Source organism: Neoarius graeffei, chromosome 28 (assembly GCF_027579695.1).
Source record: "Neoarius graeffei isolate fNeoGra1 chromosome 28, fNeoGra1.pri, whole genome shotgun sequence".
Taxonomy (NCBI): domain Eukaryota; kingdom Metazoa; phylum Chordata; class Actinopteri; order Siluriformes; family Ariidae; genus Neoarius; species Neoarius graeffei.
This window is the reverse complement of record NC_083596.1, coordinates 22423007-22445345: the sequence shown is the minus strand read 5'-3', so window position 1 is coordinate 22445345 and position 22339 is coordinate 22423007. Positions and strand designations below refer to the sequence as shown.

Genomic DNA, 22339 nt, shown 5'->3' with positions numbered 1-22339 from the left:
AATGTTAAATGATCTGGCAGAGTACTCCTGTTTCACAGCTCTGGATCTGTCAAAAGACTTCTGGTCAATGACATTTCACTCAGAGTCTTAAGGCAACATTGCTTTTGCCTTCAACATGGAGCACACAAAGCTCCATGGACCTATAGCTGCCTCAGTCAGGGGTTTCACAAATCACTGACTATTTTCCATGAAAAACATGAAGCAAAACCAATCAATATCTATGCCATGATTGACCCATGCAATCCCCTATAATATGTGAATAATTTGCTTATCATTAGCCTGGGATCACTGACATGCCTCGCTGGAACATACAAAAACACCAAAATCGGTCTCATCACTGTTATTTACCCTCACCCAAGGACAGAAAAGTATCACCATGGAAAGAGTTGAGGTGGTCTGAGACCTCCCATGATCTACTATAACCAACATGCTTCACTCCTCCATGGGATTTTTGTGGCACTTCAGTAGTAAGATGTCAGCCTGATTGTACAGAGTCAGCGAAAGAGATCTCCAAGGACAACAACCCATACCATGGACACACAAGATAAATAAGTGTCTTCTGTTCTTCAGGAGTGTATGTGTATCATGATCTTACCTTTGCTGCTATAGGAGTTGCCCATGTTGTAGACTGTACCATCTGGGTCAATGTGGGGGTGGGCGGTTGCACCATTAACAGCAATGAACTTGCTCCAGTCCACCTTGACATTGTTGTGGAAATACCATAAATACCATAAGCAGTAAAAAATAAAACAGTATCCAAACCATTTAAATTATTTAATTTATTATTAAAGTTGTGTGTGTAGCTCATGTCTCTGAGGTTGCAGATTTTTTTCTTTTTTTTTTTTGAATAGAGGTATGCAAGATGTGATTTTCAATAGCCTCTAAACCTTTGGCTTTAAATGCAAGCACTTGCCTTTAAGTCACCAAAAATCAGGGCTAGAAAATATGGATGGATTAAAATTTAAAATGAAAAAATAAAAGAAAAAAGACTAATATGATTATTTATGGGTGGCATGGTGGTGTAGTGAGTAGCATGGCCCCCTCACAGCTCCAAGGACCCCAGGTTACTGTCTGTGTAGAGCTTTGTCCCATTTTATTATATTTTTATACAATACAAAAAGTCTGTTCTTGACATAAGCAATGTCTCTGAGATGCTGTCTAAACTAATGTCCTGCATACAAAAAAAAAAAAACTTTTGTGGCTTTCTAAAGGCTGTATATCATTTTTTTTTATTTAATACTGGAATCACGTGTAATGGAGACATTTATGTTTTAGGCAAACAGAAACTGAATACTGATGTGTGCAATTACACACTCATTCACCATGCACATGCACTCAACTGTGAAGGATGTCACATGCTATACATAAAGTCACAAATCTCATCAATAAATGCAAAGCAAAATGTGCATGTATAAATACAGATTCATATAATTATAACACATTCTACAAAAATGCAAACATGTACAGAATAAAAGAGAATTGCAGCTAATTTTACAAATACTGTATAATGCAAATGTACAACATGCCCTACAATATAATTCAAATCTATGCTAATTTTCAAATGTTATGCTACAGAATTTGTGTCACTATTCAAGAAAGTATTTATATTGGTGCATATATTTGTGGAATGTGTTGTGACTGACTGTATCCATCCATTATCTGTAACTGCTTATCTTGTGTAGGGTCGCAGGCAAGCTGGATCCTATCCCAGCTGACTATGGGCAAGAGGCAGGGTACACCCTGGACAAGTCACCAGGTCATCACAGAGCTGACACACAGAGACAAACAAATGTTCACACTCACACCTACGGTCAATTTAGAGCCACCAATTAGCCTGACCTGCATGTCTTTGGACTGTGGGGGAAACCGGAGCAACCGGAGGAAACCCACACAGACATGGGGAGAACATGTAAACTCCATGCAAAAAGGCCCTGTCAGCCACTGGGCTCGAACCCAGGACCTTCTTGCTGTGAGGTGACAGTGCTAACCACTACATCACTGTGCCACCCCTGTTGTGACTGCATGTACTATGTCTCATCTCATCTCATTATCTCTAGCCGCTTTATCCTGTTCTACAGGGTCGCAGGCAAGCTGGAGCCTATCCCAGCTGACTATAGGCGAAAGGCGGGGTACACCCTGGACAAGTCACCAGGTCATCACAGAGCTGACACACAGAGACAAAAAAATGTTCACACTCACACCTACGGTCAATTTAGAGCCACCAATTAGCCTGACCTGCATGTCTTTGGACTGCGGGGGAAACCGGAGCAACTGGAGGAAACCCACACAGACACGAGGAGAACATGCAAACTCCATGCAAAAAGGCCCTGTCAGACACTGGGCTCAAACCCAGGACCTTCTTGCTGTGAGGTGATAGTGCTAACCACTACACCACTGTTGTGACTGCATGTACTATGTAATTGTGTATTTCATGCTTTGCTTATTTGTGAAAGGTTTGATAAGTTTTTTTTATTAAATATAATTTAACATGGACATTAAAAAGAAACTTGACAGATGTCATTTTGAAGAGAGTGAAAAATGGCAAATGGTATGTGTTCCATGTTACATACCTTCTCTTTTGTTTTTAGAGTATCTGGATCAATTTTGTACATAAAGTTCGTCTCTGTGCTGACATAGTATTCACCTTTGTACTTAACGAAACTCACATTAGCGTTGTCTGTGGGCTCTATAAAGAGGAAAATTGCATTATTAAATTAATTTGCTTATCTGTTCTTGGGTGCTGGAAGTTCATGATATCAAATAACAAGATATAATCTTAAATCTTATTGTTTATAGAAAGGTAATGAAAAAATAATGATGGTTAAACTCCTGTAAGACTAACGTAACCAGTAACATGTAGGACACAGAATAAAAATAAACAGTGCTTAATGTGGACAGCTGCACATAGAATGAAAAAGATGTAAAACAAACATATGAATGTCAGACATCAGGGAGGAAATACATCAGCTAGTACCTCACTTCTCCATGTGTGAGTTATGTGACACCTATGGCCTTATGACATAATTGTCTCAGTGTACCTTGAGTAACAAATTGTCTGCTCCTGCACTCAAAAGATATATTGAAATCTATTTTTGTTGTTGTTTCACAGCTGCTTTAATAAATTTGTTACCAATGAGCATTAAAGCACCTTGCCCTATAGAAGTCCTTTAATCTGAATTGGTAAGGCTGACAAATTGAGGGAGGTCAGTACTTTGTGGGTTGAACCAAGTACATAGTTTGAAGCAGGGGTATTCAATCTTATCTGCAAAGTGCAGATTTTTCATTATTGCAGGTTTTCATTACAGCCAGATGGTAGGCACACTTGTGAGATGCTTGGAGACAAAGATGAACTGATTAAACAAGTGAAAGATTTCTGGATAAAGTTGAAGAACCCTGGTTTGAAGTAACTTTAGGCCAAGTGTGTGTGTGTGTTAGACTCAAGACTATAAGTCCATGACACTGTAAGATAGTTTCCAAGAATGGAGACATCTTATTCGAAGTTAGGCTGTTAGAAGTCATCACAGATAGACAGCATGTCCATCTCGGGACAACAATCCATGGCCTGAGATTGAATAGCACTGTATTAGAGAATCTACACATATATACATTTGTAAGCAGACTATACTCACTCATCGTCTCAAAACGGGATAGGAAGCGCTGGAAGATATTCTTGCATGGGTCAGGGAAAGCAAGAGTACCAAACTCGGACACCACAATTCGGTTCATCTCACTGTTCTGCTTGTAGGAGTCACTACGCAGGAAGCGACTCCTGTAGGTCACCTGACCATCAGCAATCTGAAAGCGGTGCATCAAAGCCATTCCATCAAACCAGTGATTAAAGCTGAGAATAGAGAGAAAAAGACAGTCATCAATTGGCTACTGATAAGTTTGTGTAGGGGTTTCAGAGACTAGTCAACTGTTCGACTAATTAATTCACTAACTGTGTGGAGCTGTTAACGAAGACTAGATTAAGCTAATTCTATAGTCAGTGCACATTGTGTAAGACCATTTGATTTAATGGAATGTTATCATTTTGATTTTTTTTCACACCTTCCTACTCCCAGAAGAATTCCTCCTGTAGTTACTTTTCAGATAGATAGATAGATAGATAGATATGAATGTACTTAAAAAAAACACACAAAAAAAACAAAAAAAAACCCTTTGCACTATGGCATAGTGAATAGTATGCTCCTAAGGGGCCTAATCCAAATATGTTCCAGTATGACAGTGCCCCTGTGTACAAAGTAAGGTCCATGAAGACATGGTTTGCAAAGGTAGGAGTGAAAGAATTCAAGTTGCCTGACCTGAACCCCACTGAACACCTTTGGAATGAATTGGAATGTTGATTGGGCCCCAGGCATCCTTACCCAACATCACTAATGCCTGACTTCACTAATGCTCTTGAGGCTGAATGAGCACAAATTCTCACTAATGCTCTTGTGGCTGAATGAGCACAAATTCTCACGAATGCGCTTGTGGATGAATGAGCACAAATTCTCACGAATGCTCTTGTGGATGAATGAGCACAAATAGCCATAGCCATGCTTCAAAATCTAGTGGAAATCCTTCTCATGTCATAAATGAGGTCCAATGTAAATAATATGTTAGTCATGTCATCTGATGGCACTCATAATGACATCATAATGACATTTTGAACAAGGGGGTGGCACAGTGGTGTAGTGGTTACAGCAAGAAGGTTCTGGGTTCAAGCCCAGTGGCTAACAGGGGCCTTTCTGTCCGGAGTTTGCATGTTCTCCCCATGTTTGTGTGGGTTTCCTCCGGGTGCTCCGGTTTCCTTCACAGTCCAAAGACATGCAGGTTAGGCTCATTAGTGGCTCTAAATTGACCGGAGGTGTGAATGTGTGTGAACGTTTGTTTGTCTCTGTGTGTCAGCCCTGCGATGATCTGACGACTTGTCCAGGGTGTACCCCGCCTCTCGCCCATCATCAGCTGGGACAGGCTCCAGCTTGCCTGCAATCCTGCACAGGATAAGTGGCTATGGATAATGGATGGATTTTGAACAAGGGCTCCAAAGATTTAGGTAGTTGAATAGGGGATAATATATAGGGCTTAAATTTGAGCTTATTTTAAACGTATTGTCAAATTTATGCTTGTTTTGTGCAGTCGTGTTTAAATATTGTGGTGTTGTGAAAAGCATGGCCTAAATATTTCACTGACCATGAATGTGATTGCGTAACTGGAAAAACAGATACAGAGCGAGGACAAACATAATTTTAAAATCACATTTATTAAAGAAAATGATAAACAATTTTAGTAAATATAAAACACTATAATTAATGACAATTGTTTATAAGCAAATGTATATTTATGTGCATTGTAAACTTTTAGTGTAGGCAGTTTGCTTGTAGAAAAAAAAATGAAATGATAATGAACACTCTTTGCTACTAAGTTAGAATGCAAGATAAAAATTGTGGATAATGGAGCTTCTTCCATTTCATTTGGCTATTGCGTAGCATAAAAGCATAAATAGGTTACCAAAGTTTTGAATACACCATGTTTCTTAAAACAGCCTACAAATACTCCAGCTACTTTGTGGGCAAGACTGATTTGGCATCAACTGATTGACTCAGAAACTCATTGTTAATCAAAGCTTCATCTGCCAGTTACCACAAAAACACTTCAAACCCTCACATCTGCATGACTATGTGACATGAGAGTTTGAACCACACTTCAAAACACTGTTTTGAAACACCAGTGCTTTGACTTCTTGAGACAACTTTGAAACATTGGCACTAAGCATCTCATCACTGACAAAGAACAAACAATAAACAATCCAAGGTTATACACAAAATGCATATAACTTCCAGATCGAGAGGGGAGACAGTGAACAGAGTCTACAGGACAAGCCAAGGTCACAGCACAGAACATGATTACCAAAGAAAGATGATATTAATGTTACATTTAATACTGAGGTTCCAAGGCATGTAGGTAGATGAAATCCCATTGAAGTGCCATATTGAGGCTTGTACTGTTTTCAGAGAATCATGCGATTGATGACAAATGAGGCCTCACTTTCTCTTCAATTACATAACCTCTCTGTTTTGCATATCAGAAGTCGAAAACCCCACCTTACTTCATTGGTTATTAGATGAATTGGGATTTTTTTTTTTTTTGCTGAGGTGTACCACTAATTAAACATTATTTTATTGTATCACATTGATAATCAATCTATCTGTGCACATCGGGCTGAAATTTTACATTCAGTGTGCAGGTGCTTTATCCAAAGCAGCCTAGTCAAAACTATGCAAAATCCCCTAGAATGCAGAGACAGGTTTTTTTTGGCTATTTCAAACTATGACCCATATAAATCCACTAGCAGGTTACCTGGGTTTTGCAAAATTCTGGGTTGCCCCCTGACTTCCATGTCAAATTTGGTGAAGAGCCATCAAGAAATTGTGATGTTAACCCAAGACCAAAAAAAAATCCAAACATCCACCACCCAGGGGCCCACCAGGGACACCCTGGGGCCCAAATATGGAATTTCTGAGTTCTGCCAAATTGTGGCTATCTCCTATCTTCTGTACCTACGTGCCAAGTTTAGTGAAGATCTGTCAAGAGTTTGTGTTGATAAATGTAATGTGAAAGGCATTGAGGAAGGGGGTGGGTGGATGTTGTGCCCCCCCCCACCCCCACCCCCAGGGACCTCCCTGGGGCCTGTACATGAATTTTGCTTATATCTGCAAAATTCTGGGTCATCCCTGCACCTACTTGCCAAATTTGGTGAAAATCTGTTGAGGAATGATGACATTAGCTCAAGACGACAAACAAACAAACAAACAAACTTTGCTGCTTATTATATAGATGTTGGGTACTCTCTGATCAAATGGTCAAAAAAATCTCCAAATATGTTCCAAATATGATCCAAATTCTTGCAATCATTTAAAAAGATCTCCTGAATTGTGGGGTTTTAGCATAGTGTTGAGTTTATAATTGCTATCATTTTTGCAAACCACAAGCTGTCACTGTATTCAATACTTCAAGGCTTTAATACATTTCCCAGCATGATTAGGGATAAGCCTCAAAAGTTCATGAGGCTTCATCCATCCTTTCCTTCTAGAGGATAAATCAATGAATCAGGAAAATCAAGACGAGTAGCAAGGGTCATCCAAGAAATAGCCATCAAGAATAATAAAGTCTCAGAAATCACACAGCTCACAAGGGAACTGGTAAGACATTGTACCTGGCCTAGTGTCCATGTGCTTTTATACTGTATGCTCTGCAAAAAGGAAGAAGAACCTGTAACAACTAAAGAAGAACATCAGAATTCAGGGGAGGTTGTCCTCTGGTAAGATGGAGCTTAATTGTTGCTATAAACATTATTTGCTGTGGTTTATTATATATATATATATATATATATATATATATATATATATATATATATATATGCACTAATAAAATAGATACAAATAATGAATCCAAATATCATTTGCTTTAACGATGAAAAAGATGAGTCAACAATATTTTATATGTACTCTTTATTAATATTCTCCAAAGCTGAAGAAGAAGAATAGTGCAATACTGATAGTGTTATGGTTTGATTGTATATAACTTTTGTGTATCTTTACTCACTGTTGATTTCCAAACTCAAACTTTCCAGGGCCATTGCGAAGAAGATTTCCATGGATCCATGTCGGGATTGTGCCTTTGACAGTGGTTGGGATAGGTTCTGGAGTCTCCTCCACACTCTGCACCAGTGGGGCAATGTCTTGAAGACCATGACGCTCCCAGGAAGTATTCAAAACTGAAGAAAAGACAAATACAGTCATCACAAGCTGTCCAGCAAAAGACCTTTATCTGTTATGAATAATATTTTAAATCTACTGTATATAAAGCGCATACATTGTGCACATATTGTATGTACTACATCCTGTTTTAAACCAGAATACCATCCAAAAGCACAACAGTTTTAAAGTATGTCATCTCTTTATTCATACAGCAAGGGGTTAATATCAAGACACTTTTGGAATGTTTTTCCCCACTAATACAAAAAAAGTATTTTGTTTCTATATCAGAACATGTGTGAATCTTCCGTGTACATATGTGTATGTTCTACAGACACTGAAACAATCTGCTCCTATTCCTCTTAGAAAACCTGCCTTTTTATTAAAACTGTGTGACTTGGTTCAGCTACAGCATGTCATGGTATGCCAGTGATCTCTGGCCAATTAAGATAATATAATCAGGTCAATCATGTCAGCAAAAGAACAAAAATCTAATTATAATAGCAGACTAAAGTAGGATTTAACCACAGCTCAGCAACCACATGAACATCCTTAAAATACAGTGGTGCTTGAAAGTTTGTGAACCCTTTAGAATTGTCTATATTTCTGCATAAATATGACCTAAAGCATCATCAGATTTTCACACAAGTCCTAAAAGTAGATAAAGAGAACCCAGTTAAACAAATGAGACAAAAATATTATACTTGGTCATTTATTTATTGAGGAAAATGATCCAATATTACATATGTGTGAGTGGCAAAAGTATGTGAACCTTTGCTTTCAGTATCTGGTGTGACCCCCTTGTGCAGCAATAACTGCAACTAAACGTTTCTGGTAACTGTTGATCAGTCCTGCACACCGGCTTGGAGGAATTTTAGCCCATTCCTCCGTACAGAACAGCTTCAACTCTGGGATGTTGGTGGGTTTCCTCACATGAACTGCTCGCTTCAGGTCCTTCCACAACATTTCGATTGGATTAAGGTCAGGACTTTAACTTGGCCATTCCAAAACATTAACTTTATTCTTCTTTAACCATTCTTTGGTAGAATGACTTGTGTGCTTAGGGTTGTTGTCTTGCTGCATGACACACCTTCTCCTGATTCAGTTCATGGACAGATGTCCTGACATTTTCCTTTAGAATTCGCTGGTATAATTCAGAATTCACTGTTTCATCAATGATGGCAAGCTGTCCTGGCCCAGATGCAGCAAAACAGGCCCAAACCATGATACTACCACCACCATGTTTCACAGATGGGATAAGGTTCTTATGCTGGAATGCAGTGTTTTCCTTTCTCCAAACATAATGCTTCACATTTAAACCAAAATGTTCTATTCTGGTCTCATCCATCCACAAAACATTTTTCCAATTGCCTTCTGGCTTGTCCACATGATATTTAGCAAACTGCAGACAAGCAGCAATGTTCTTTTTGGAGAGCAGTGGCTTTCTTCTTGCAACCCTGCCATACACACCATTCTTGTTCAGTGTTCTCCTGATGGTGGACTCATGAACATTAACATTAGCCAATGTGAGAGAGGCCTTCAGTTGCTTAGAAGTTACCCTGGGGTCCTTTGTGACCTCGCCGACTATTACACGCCTTGCTCTTGGAGTGATCTTTGTTGGTTGACCACTCCTGGGGAGGGTAACAATGGTCTTGAATTTCCTCCATTTGTACACAGTCTGTCTGACTGTGAATTGGTGGAGTCCAAACTCTTTAGAGATGATTTTGTAACCTTTTCCAGCCTGGTGAGCATCAACAATGCTTTTTCTGAGGTCCTCAGAAATCTCCTTTTTTTTGTACCATGATACACTTCCACAAACATGTGTTGTGAAGATCAGACTTTGATAGAGCCCTGTTCTTTAAATAAAACAGGGTGCCCACTCATACCTGATTGTCATCCCATTGATTGAAAACACCTGACTCTAATTTCACCTTCAAATTAACTGCTAATCCTAGAGGTTCACATAGTTTTGCTACTCACAGATATGTAATATTAGATCATTTTCCTCAATAAATAAATGACCAAGTATAATATTTTTGTCTCATTTGTTTAACTGGGTTCTCATTATCTACTTTTAGGACTTGTGTGAAAATCTGATGATGTTTTAGGTCATATTTATGCAGAAATATAAAAAATTCTAAAGGGTTCACAAACTCTCAAGCACCGCCATACATGTGTCAGGACACTAGGGGAAAAAGACTCAATCCATCTCACTGCTGTCATGACTAGTGAGCAGCAACCATATTGGAAGGCAAAAGCCTTAAATCTCTATTTATCTCACTACTCACTGCATTCATTTTGATGTAATTTCAACGAGTAGCCAATAAAATGGTATAAAACAAAGTCATCTTTGTGTAAACAAAATTTGTATTATGGGATTAATCTCCTTGTTGCCAGGTATGATCTATATAAAGGCTTCTGATTGGCTGTGTTGCAAACTACATATGTGAAGGAGCAGTGCAACCAATCAGAAGCCTTCTTATAGATCATTCCTGTATGAACCATGGTGGAAGAAATTGCAAAGTTCTTAAAATTAGTTAAGTTAAAGTTTGAGCAATTTAGTAGTGGATTTCTTCACACAACCTTGGGAAGAGGATATTATAACTGATATCACTTACAATAAAGATTAATTTGAGGATGACTTTGACATGATCAAAAAAAAGATTTCGAGTTGGACATGGAAAGTACTGCTTGTGGTGGATATACCATCAATGCCAGTGGGAGAAAGCTTCAAAATGTAGTGATTCACATTTTTATATCTTGTGGGCAATTCCTATGAGCTTTCTTTTGTATGCTGTGGAAGTTGTTATTTTGAGGGGCATAATAAACATGATGGGAATCACCATAAATTTCATGAATGAGTATACATTTTGATGTCTTACAGAAGCCTAACATTACATCATTACATTTATATGCACTGAGCCCTGTGATGATCTGGAGACTTGTCCAGGGTGTATCCCACCTCTCGCCCATAGTCAGCTGGGATAGGCTCACAACCCTGCACTGGATAAGCAGTTATGGATGATGGATGGATGGATTTATATGCACTATGTGGATGATTTGGGCAGTGGCTAGACCCAGTGGCTAGACCCAGCTTGGAGCCGGTCTAGAATGGAGAAGTAAGACACCTCCTTCCCTCCACTAGCCTGGGTGTACGTCTTGGGCAAGCGTTAGCACACCCTAGCCTCCCCTGTCAGGGAACGACATCTCACGGACAGATGGGGTTCGATAGCCTTGGCGGGCAGCTCATCTAGGAGAGGGAAGACTCCAATCTCAAACCTCCGCTGCCATGCGGGCATACCCTTTTGTGGGAAAGGCTTTGGGAGTAAACCCCGAGGATACAGTAAATCTGGAGCCGGAGTCCCATTGGCAGTTGGTTTCTGTGCACAGAATCCCTCTGACAACTCCTGCGACGTTGCTGGACCCATAACGTACTGGTGTACTCCTTTCCTTTGGACCACCCATCAACGTGGAGAGGGGAGTCTTTCTGCCTGGGTAACAGTCAGTCTCCCGAATTTCCTACCCAGGCCCTGCACACTGGAGAGGACACTCCATCTTCGCTATAACAGCGTAGGCACAACACGGGAAGCAGCAGTCTACCGGTTATAAGTCACGGCTCGATTGACATAGAGCTAGGCGCCAGGGGCTTCTTCCGACGGTGGGAAAGGCTGTTGAGCCTCATTAGACAGCTACCACCCGCTTCAAGCTGGGCAGCCCCCAGTCAATTAGGTGCTGTCTCGTCATGATCTGCCTGCCTCGTAAGGTGGACGAGGTCTAGGATAATACCGAACAGCGGATCACAAAACTACCACCAGGCACAAACAAAGGAAAACATAAATCACACACTCTTAAACTGGGCACTTGGAATGTCAGGACAATGACACCTGGCCTGACCGAAGACCTAAATGCAATATGTGATGCTCGAAAGACTGCCGTGATAGATCTGGAACTATGCAAACTACAGTTGGATATTGTTGCCCTTCAGGAAACTAGACTACTTAACTCAGGCTCTATCAGGGAAAAAGAGTATATTTTTTTCTGGCAAGGTCGTCCATCAGGGAGCACGAGAGAATATGGTGTTGGTTTTGCAGTCAGAAACAACTTGTTAGGGTCCATTATTCCTCCACAAGAAGGTAGCGAACGTATCTTGTCCCTGCAGCTACAGACATCTGTTGGGTTAGTGACAATCATCAACTCTTATGCTCCAACAATGTCTTCTACTGGTGATGCTAAAGACCATTTTTTTGATGAACTCAGTGTAGCCATCAAAAAGATCTCCAGCACTAATAAAATCTTCATTGTAGGTGACTTTAACGCTAGAGTTGGTAAAGATCAACACTCGTGGCCAAACTGTCTGGGTCACTTTGGCGTAGGAAGGCTAAATGAAAATGGTCAACGGCTGCTTGAACTATGCTGCCTGCATAATCTCTGTGTTACTAACACCTATTTCAACACTAAACCACATCACAGGGTCTCGTGGAGGCATCCCCGTTCTAAACATTGGCATCAACTCGATTTGATTCTGACTCGGAGGAAGGACTTACAATGCGTCAAGCTCACTCGCTCATACCACAGCGCTGATTGCGATACTGACCACTCTTTAGTTTGCAGCAAAGTGAAGCTAATCTCTAAAAAGCTTCATCATGCAAAAAAGAAGTGTCTATCTCATATTAACACAACTAACACACGTGATCCAGAAAAGGTCCAGAAATTCACATCATTATTGGAAAGTGCTCTACTCAGCACAGCTACCAACTCTGCCTGCAAGCGTTGGGAGCATTTTAGGAACGTTCTCTACAACTCTGCCTTAGAAGCCTTTGGTAAAAAGCAAAATAAATATCCTGATTGGTTCGAAGCTTACTCAGAGGAGATACTACCACTCATAGAAGAGAAGAGACAAGCACTATTATCTTACAAAAACACCCCCAACAAGGAAAATCTTCAAGTTTTAGGATCAGCACGCAGCAGACAAACAGCAAAGCATTGTGCAAACAAGTACTGGGTTCAACTCTGTTCCAAAATACAAAAAGCTGCAGACACTGGAAATGTCAAAGAAATGTATAATGGTATCAAGAAGGCGTTTGGCCCCACAAAGAAGTCGACTGCCCCTCTAAAAACTTTGGCAGGAGAAGTCATACAGGACAGAGAGAAACAGATGGAATGCTGGGTGGAACACTATTCCGATCTTTATGGAAAAGAGACTGTGATAAATGAAGGTGCATTGAATGCTATTGAGGTATTTCACTCATGTGACCAAGTCATGTGATGCTGCCATTTTGGACGGCACGGCTCGAATCAGTTTGAATGCGAGGAAGGCGACAAACGAAAAACATAAAAGAAAAAGGAGCGAGATGCAGAAAACACCTTCACTGTCCAGCGATGTAGGGCATTTACAGGGCGAGCAGAGGGAGAGGTATTTGCAAAAATTGAGGTTAGCAGGCTTAGAGAACGACCTTTACCTGCTTCCACCAGGATTGTTCACTGACGTATGGAAGTACACGAAGCCCTCGTCTTTACCTGACTTCGGCCCACATGATCTGTATACCTATGTCGTTAAAAACCCATCGCCATACACAGGTATTGATCTGAAAGCATATACAAGTTTGGATGCCTACAAATATTTTGTGTCAGGCTGGGTAACATGCCTACATCAGTGGGTCGTCCCTGGAGCCGGTGGTCGCCATCTGATTACAGCTAAGGTTTGTTCACATTTTCATTTACTTTCGGTCCTCAGGATAAACAAAATGTTATTAAATGTCATTGAAATAACTTCTTAGTCTGTTGAGACATGGCCCGTTATAAATTTGCTGTTACCAGGCAATGACTAAGAACTGTATTATTAGGGTCAGTGTAGTTGTAGCAGTGCACTAGTAGTGCACTGTTAGCACTAGCTAATGTCAACAACAGTAGCTGGTATGTTACTGTAGCAATGTTTACGTTCAGTCATTTGGATGACTGTTAAAACCTTTCAGTCTCAAGTTTTTCCTTTACTAGTTTACTGAGCTAGCACACTCGGGCAAGCTGGGAGCTAGCGCGTGCTAGCCTGCCGGCAGCCGGCGCGCACTAGCCTGCCCGAGCTAGCGCGCTAGCTCCCAGCCTGCCCGAGCTAGCGCGCTAGCTCCCAACCTGCCCGAGCTAGCGCGCTAGCTCCCAGCCTGCCCGAGCTAGCGCGCTAGCTCCCAGCCTGCCCGAGCTAGCGCGCTAGCTCAATAAACTAGTAAATCCAGTAAAGGAAAAACTTGAGACTGAAAGGTTTTAACAGTCATCCAAATGACTGAACGTAAACATTGCTACAGTAACATACCAGCTACTGTTGTTGACATTAGCTAGCTTGACGTCCAAAATGGCGGACACCGGGGCGTCATGTGACCCTGTGATGTCAGGTGAAATACCTCAATAGAAAGACTACCAGTGCTAGTAGACCTTGACAGAGAGCCAGATCTGGATGATGTAAACAAGGCAATAAAGTCACTTGCCTCTGGAAAAGCCCCCGGTAAAAATGGCATATCCCCTGAAATTCTGAAATGCTGCACCAACAACATTCTGCTAGCCGAGTTACATGAGATCCTTTGTTTATGCTGGGGCGAAGGAGTCATTCCTCAGGACATGCGTGACACCAACATTATCACACTTTATAAGAACAAAGGTGACAGGAGTGACTGCAACAACTACCGTGGGATATCCCTTTTAAGCACTGTTGGCAAAGTGTTTGCCAGAGTAGTGCTGAAAAGACTACAGGTTCTTGCTGAAAGAGTGTATCCAGAATCTCAGTGTGGTTTTAGAGGAAACAGATCGACTATCGACATGGTGTTCTCTCTTAGACAACTTCAAGAGAAATGTAGAGAACAGCGTAGATCGCTCTTTATTGCATTCATTGATCTAACTAAAGCATTCGATCTTGTCAGTCGTGCTGGCTTGTTTGAGATCTTGGATAAGATTGGTTGCCCTCCCCTACTTCTCAATATTATCAAGTCTTTCCACGACAATACCCATGGCACAATTGTCTTTGATGGTTCAACGTCTGACCCCTTTGTCATTCGAAAAGGAGTCAAACAGGGATGCGTACTTGCTCCCACATTATTTGGGATTTTCTTTTCCGTACTGCTGAAACAGGCATTTGGATCGTTTACTGAAGGCATACACACCGGATCAGATGGAAAGCTCTTTAATCTCTCCCGTCTGAAAGCTCTAACCAAACTTCAAGTGAGATGTCTCAGGCCAAGTTTACATTAGACCGTATCTGTCTCGTTTTCTTCGCGGATGCACTGTCCGTTTATATTAAACCGCCTGGAAACGCCGGGAAACGGGAATCCGCCAGGGTCCACGTATTTAATCTAGATCGTGTCTGGTCCGGTGCTGTGTAAACATTGAGATACGCGGATACGCTGTGCTGAGCTCTAGCTGGCGTCGTCATTGGACAACGTCACTGTGACATCCACCTTCCTGATTCGCTGGCGTTGGTCATGTGACGCGACTGCTAAAAAACGGCGCGGACTTCCGTCTTGTATCACCTTTCATTAAAGAGTATAAAAGTATGAAAATACTGCAAATACTGATGCAAATACTGCCCATTGTGTAGTTATGATTGTCTTTAGGCTTGCCATCCTTCCACTTGCAAGTGGTAAGTGATATGCACTGGGATCACACACACAGCAGCTCAGTCCCGAATCGTGGCTCGTGCACTTCACTCGCGCGCTCTGTGAGCTGCGCAGGGCCGAAGTGCGCACCCTCCAGAGGGCACTCGCTGTTCAGGGCGGAGTGATTTGGAGCGCAGGATGTCTGCGGAGCCGAGCGTATCCGTGTATTGGTGTTGCTGTGTGCACGCGAATCGTGTATTGGTGTTGCTGTGTGCACACTAATCGTTTTAAAAACGTTAATCTGATGATCCGCTGATACGGTCTAATGTAAACCCCACCTCAGAGAATTTCTCTTTGCTGACGATGCTGCTATCACCACTCATTCAGAAGAAGATCTGCAAAAACTAATTGATTCCTTCAGTTCCGTGTGCCAAGATTTTGGTCTCGTCATCAGCCTGAAAAAAACCCAAGTTATGAGGCAAGATGTAGATTGCCCACCCTCAATCAAAATTGCTGACTATGAACTAGTTGTTCATGACTTTGTGCATCCAGGCTCTTCAATATCTGATACTTTATCACTAGATGCAGAGATAAGCAAGCGTATTGGCAAAGCATCTACAACAATGTCAAGGCTTACAAAGAGAGTGTGGGAAAACAAATACCTGTCCGATTACGCCAAGATACAAGTCTACAGAGCTTGTGTTGTGAGTACCTTACTATACGGTTGCGAGTCATGGACCTTACATACATACCAAGAAAGACGATTGAATAGCTTCCATATGAGATGTCTTCGTAGCATCTTGGGTATCACCTGGAAAGACAAAGTACCAAACAACATCGTACTTGAGAGAGCTGGGACCATCAGCATGTATGCCACCATCAAACAAAGACGCTTGCGCTGGCTGGGGCACGTTGTCCGCATGAACGATGGTAGAATACCAAAAGATCTTCTCTATGGCAAGCTTGCTGAAGGAAAGCGCCCGACTGGCAGGCCAAAGCTACGGTTTAAGGATGTTTGTAAACATGATCTGAAGGCCGTCAACATCAACACCAACACTTGGGAAAAGCAAGCCGCTGACAGAGTCTCATGGAAGCAAGCAGTGAAGACCAGTATTGACTATTTTGAGTCTTCCTCTAGACAAAGAGTTGATGAGAAAAGACAGCTGAGAAAGAAGCGCACCCAGCTACCTTTGCCTTCAACACAGTTTCTATGCCCTAACTGTGGCAGAGACTGTCATGCCAAAATTGGCTTAATAGCCACTCAAAAGTGTGTAGTCCATAGTCTTCGAGACTGAAGGAGGCCAATTAAAATGATTATGTGGATGATGCATAGCACTGAAGGCACATATAAAAAAAAAGTAAGCAACCATAAACTAGGACAAGATGTTTTAGTCACATTCAATTCCAAATATTGAACAAAGAACTGACATGTAATTAATGTGTACAGACACAGATAGGCCTTTATTTTCCATCCATCCATCCATCCATCCATCCATCCATCCATCCATCCATCCATCCATCATCTGTAGCCGTTTATCCTGTTCTACAGGGTTGTAGGCAAGCTGGAGCCTCTCCAGGGTGAGAGGTGGGATACACTGTACTCGAGTTGAGGGGGGATGGGGGGGATGCCATCCCCCCGGAATAAAAAATGGTCAAAATCATCCCCCCTCTAAAACGTGCATTCCCCCTCCCTTCCCTTGAGCAATTTTATCAATAAATGTGGACATTACTTCTATTTAACATTGGAATTAGAAATGTCATTCCACGTAGCTTTGATGAAACTGAGCATACAATAAGCTACCGCGAGAAGAGGGCACGCGCAAGCGAAGCGTTTGAGGAGGTGACATTCAGTTGGGGTTCCGTTATTTTTTATTTCATTCGGCGTCAGTGACAGCAGCAGATTGCAGCATCATGGCCAAGTGGAGTGGACAGCAAGACCTAAGCAAGTTCGGATTTAAGATCACAAGAAAAAACATTTCAGGAGGTTAGTCAAGAATTACGAATATCAGTCACACTTTCTGTGAGCCCACTATCATGCTGTAAAGTTACCGATATGTAGCCTAATTTGTGGGCGGCGGATAACAACACAACTATCATAATGAATGTTAGTTTGGAGTCTAGCTAGCAATCGATAGCTTACTCAGGTTCATGTTAGCTTTGATTTCTTGTATAAGGCCATTAATTTAATCAGCCTGGACGTTCATTTGTTATTCTTCAGGCAACAAAAAGTGTTATTCAAGACAGGAAGGCTAAAATAAATGACACTAGCAGTTTTGAAGGCTTCATTGCCTCATTAGAGAGACGGTCACAACATGTAAGGCTGATTTACAATTTACTGTTGCTTGTTTTAGCTTATTGGTTACCTAACTACCTCTGTATTTAACTCAATGTTCCCAATGTTCAGCTTTGAATAAAAATTGTATTGACTTGATATGAAAAGATTCAGTTGTTCATTTACATTGCCTGCTGAGGTTTTAATAAATTATTTACCAAACGATTTAAAAGGAGCCTACCATGACTATGAAGTTACACTTCAAATTTGTCATCTGCATTTCACCCTAATATGGAGAATGTGGTAGGTATGTCAGCCAGGAGACTGACTAAATATGACACATGACATCCACACTGTGCATGTTTTACAGTAAAATACCAGTGTATTATGTTTTTTACAACAATAAAAAGGGTACACAGTGTGTACTACACACTTTATCAGCACAAAATACTGTATGTCTGGTAATTGAACAAGGTCCACAGACCTACGTTGTGTGCAAACCCTCCTAAAAGCAAACCAGTTTCCCACCGATGGACCGACCGATGGGTCGACACGCGACTAAAAATTTCACTATCCTCCCTGGTTTGAGTTTACAACTCGACCACTGGGGATACACCCTGGACAAGTTGCCAGGTTATCACAGGGCTGACACAGAGACAAACAACCATTCACGCTCACATCTACGGTCAATTTAGAGCCACTAATTAACCTAACTTGCATGTCTTTGGACTATGGGGGAAACCGGAGGAAACCCACGCAGACATGGGGAGAACATGCAAACTCCACACAGAAAGGCCCTTGCCAGCCGCTAGGCTCAAACCCAGAACCTTCTTGCTGTGAGGCGATAGTGCTAATCACTACACCACCGTGCCACCCACCTTTATGTTCCATGCCCTTTTATTTTTTAAATTGACAAACATGGGTTGTGATGCGGAGTGCCTACAATGGCTACACATGACACATTCGACTAAATTTAGTGAAATAGGCCTGATATCTTTTGTTACATTGGTTTCCTACAGCTCAATGAACTTGTCGTTTTTCCAGGTGCATATGCCAGATCAAGCCTGATGGAACACTGTGCTATCAACTTTTTGTACCCAAAGAAATGAGCCAGGTGGTCATCCAGTCACACTTCCATCACCTGGACTTCCACTAGGCAACGGTATCTCTACAAACACATCCAAGGCTTTGGTCCTGAGACCTACATGGGCATAATGTTTCCTGAAGCAGATGTGCTGCTTCCAGATGGGTCAGAGGATGAAGAGATACAGGTGCAGGTAGATAAAGGACAAGAAGGACAGGATAGAAGTTGAGGTAATGGTTGTGGATCAGGACATGGGCATGGCTGCAGAAGCAAGCATGGTCATGGGTATGACTACAAGGGGTTGGGGGGGGTCTTTTGTTGTTATACATGAACTATAGACAGGATTTTCAAGGAACTTTAGAACTTTGGAACTTTTGAACTGTTGACTGAGGGAGGAATACATGGATGATGCAAGGGAGAAAATCCTGTAAAAAAAAAAAAACCCTCCATCCTTCCATTTTGTAAATATGTTAATAACCTGTTCCTAAAAAGGTACAGTGAAAAAAGTCAGTGTATACATCTGTGAAGCCAAAATAAATATATGCCCCAAATTTCACTTCCATATCTTTTTTGAAGTATGCATTGCTAAGGTGTTTGTGTAGTAAACTTTATGAGCAGATTTCTCCATTTCTGACTGTTAACAAAAAGCAACATTACTTCAAATGCCCATATCTCAGTGATATAGGGATCAGTTTTCTTGATCTATGCATCATTGGCAAACGTTTTAATGGCCTTTCATGAAATCACAATAACTCAATTTTGAAAAAAAAAATTGACACATGTGACTGGTTTTGTAATGGAGGGTCACATATATGGATTATAATATTGAGTTTAAATTGTTTGTTCATTTCCATTTACAGCATTTAGCAGATGCCTTTATCAACAGTGATTTAAACACATCCTTGTGTTAGTTCATTAGGACAGGGACTAAGAATACCATTGAGGTTTTTTCTGAAATGCAGTCATTTTATATGATTGGCATTAATTAAAACAATAAGAAAAATAAAGAAAAAAAATGAGCCAACACAAACCCACAAATTAAGACAAATGAAACTACTAATTTAATTATGACAAAAAATGGCACTGTATTAATATAGTGATCTTTCTTTCTGTTCCATTTTCATGTCACACTATTTTCTTTTGAGCTCACTTAATTGACACCTTTTTCACCTTTTCTGTAATTTGTCTCACAACTTTTTCAGATACTGTTACACTGCAAGCATCTCATCTTATCTCATTATCTCTAGCTGCTTTATCCTGTTCTGCAGGGTCGCAGGCAAGCTGGAGCCTATCCCAGCTGACTACGGGCGAAAGGTGGGGTACACCCTGGACAAGTCGCCAGGTCATCATAGGGCTGAGACATTAAGTTAAGTTAAAGTCCTTCCCGCGCCATGTGGCGCATCAGGCGACGCCAATCTCTGTTTCCGCAGCCCTCAGCCTCTCACCTATTACATAGCTAGGGTTACAGTGGGGGGCTAGTCCTCTGGTAACCACGAGATTTTAACTCCCCATTCGCATCTGTATTGCAGTGTGCCTTGCCAGATGTAGGTACCATTTTTATGATGGTCTTTGGTATGACCCGACTGTGAATAGAACTCACGATCTCCCGATCGGGAGGCGGACACGCTACCACTAGGCCACTAGCCGGTTTAGGGCTGACACACAGACACAGACAATTTAGAGTCACCAGTTAACCTAACTTGCATGTCTTTGGACTGTGGGGGAAACCGGAGCACCCGGAGGAAACCCACATGGACACGGGGAGAACATGCAAACTCCGCACAGAAAGGCCCTCGCGGACACGGGGCTCGAACCCGGACCTTCTTGCTGTAAGGCAACAGCGCTAACCACTACACCACCGTGCTGCCCCACTGCAAGCATAAATAAATAAAAACCACACACATCTGCCTTTCTGCCTTTTCTTTCACTGTTTAGTAGTCCTATCATGTTTCCAGCCCTCCATGTGCTTTAACTTTTATGGAGTTTTGTGAGCTTCACTGAATGCAAATGAGCTGTTGAGAACACACTGTGCACTTTTCGGGTGATCAACGTACACAAGAGAATATGAAGAAAATCAGTTTTTCTCAAACTTTTCTAAATCTGGGGGAATTTTTTTTAGATCAGTCTGGTTTATGCAAACATTTACACAACTTCACTCAAAGATTGAAATATGAGACTCGTTATTTCTTTCAGAGAATATTCAGATGTAAGTGCACTTTTTAAAACCCCAGATAAACACCAGATGCACTACACTCTAACAATTTTTAATATCTTAACTGAAAGCACACATATTACATTGCAAAGGAAGATATTAATGGGTAACAGGTTTATTTAATATCTTAAAATGATATAAAATTAGGCAGCACGGTGGCGTAGTGGTTAGCGCTGTCACCTCACAGCAAGAAGGTCCTGGGTTCGAGCCCCGGGGCTGGCGAGGGCCTTTCTGTGTGGAGTTTGCATGTTCTCCCCGTGTCCGCGTGGGTTTCCTCTGGGTGCTCCGGTTTCCCCCACAGTCCAAAGACATGCAGGTTAGGTTAACTGGTGACTCTAAATTGACCGTAGGTGTGAGTGTGAATGGTTGTCTGTGTCTATGTGTCAGCCCTGTGATGACCTGGCGACTTGTCCAGGGTGTACCCCGCCTTTCGCCCATAGTCAGCTGGGATAAGCTCCAGCTTGCCTGCGACCCTGTAGAAGGATAAAGCGGCTAGAGATAATGAGATGAGATATAAAATTATTTTATCTGCCCCTTATCTGAGACTCTCCAGTAAAATGTCATTCTTTCACTTATTCCATGATTACAAATTATCCAAAATCTATCTTTACACAGGATTACTGAATGAATAACAGTGTAAGCTACTCAAGCATGTGTTCTTGGCAAGTTATACCTGTGGAAATGTAGGGAACTTTCCTGCAGTTCAGCTTACAAGTGTTTTAGTAGCTAAGAATATATGGGGAGAGCCCTTCGAGCACCTCAGTGCTGGTAGTAGCTGTGAGCCTGCATTAATCATGAAGGCACACTCTGGTGGACACAAGTGATTGAAAAGCTATGAATGCTTCAAGAAAGCATAAACAAGTTTTTGGGGAATTTATTAATGTTAAAGCTTTGTAAAATACTAACCTGGAAAAAAAAGAGGGCGGGACAATGTTCCTAAGTTAAGGACTGTATATTACTATATAATAATAAAGTAGAAAATTACCCAAATCATTCAAAAGCCTTTTCCGATGTTCAACAAACTGACTAGACCAAGAGTGTCTGATCTTATGCACAAAAGGCCAGTGTGGGTAAGGGCATGTGATATGCCTTGGAGTGCTATCTTGCAATGATATAGAACAAGTTTGTAAGTGCAATAATGTGGTTAATCATGACTTTCAATAGAATATGATGTGTGCCTTCTGTGCAGCTGGAATGAAAACTTGCACTCACAGTGGCCCTTTCTGGATAAGACTGGACACTGCTGTCCCATAAAAACAACAATTGTGGTTAGAAGATAAGATGCGCAAAGTCTATGAAAAAATGGAAGAACATCAGGTAAAATGAAGTTGTGTTAGAGTTCACAGTGGACCCCAACAAGCTAAGTTTCATAAAGATATTCATAGTTGTTAGTCTGAATTTTATCAGGGGAATATGGGGCCTGTATCAGATAGGCATAATGAAAATATATTG

General features: G+C 41.4%; 1 protein-coding gene across 1 annotated transcript in view; it reads right to left on the bottom strand.

The window, feature by feature from the left end:
- LOC132875832 (carotenoid-cleaving dioxygenase, mitochondrial-like) overlaps positions 1-22339 on the bottom strand; it is a 35682-nt gene that overhangs the window by 10464 nt on the left and 2879 nt on the right. Inside the window, exons 3-6 of the mRNA XM_060912931.1 lie at positions 7591-7762; positions 3630-3841; positions 2571-2686; positions 596-698 (exon numbers count right to left, since the gene is read on the bottom strand). Of these exons, the coding sequence (XP_060768914.1) occupies positions 596-698; positions 2571-2686; positions 3630-3841; positions 7591-7762 (603 nt within the window). The remainder of the gene's footprint in view (positions 1-595; positions 699-2570; positions 2687-3629; positions 3842-7590; positions 7763-22339) is intronic.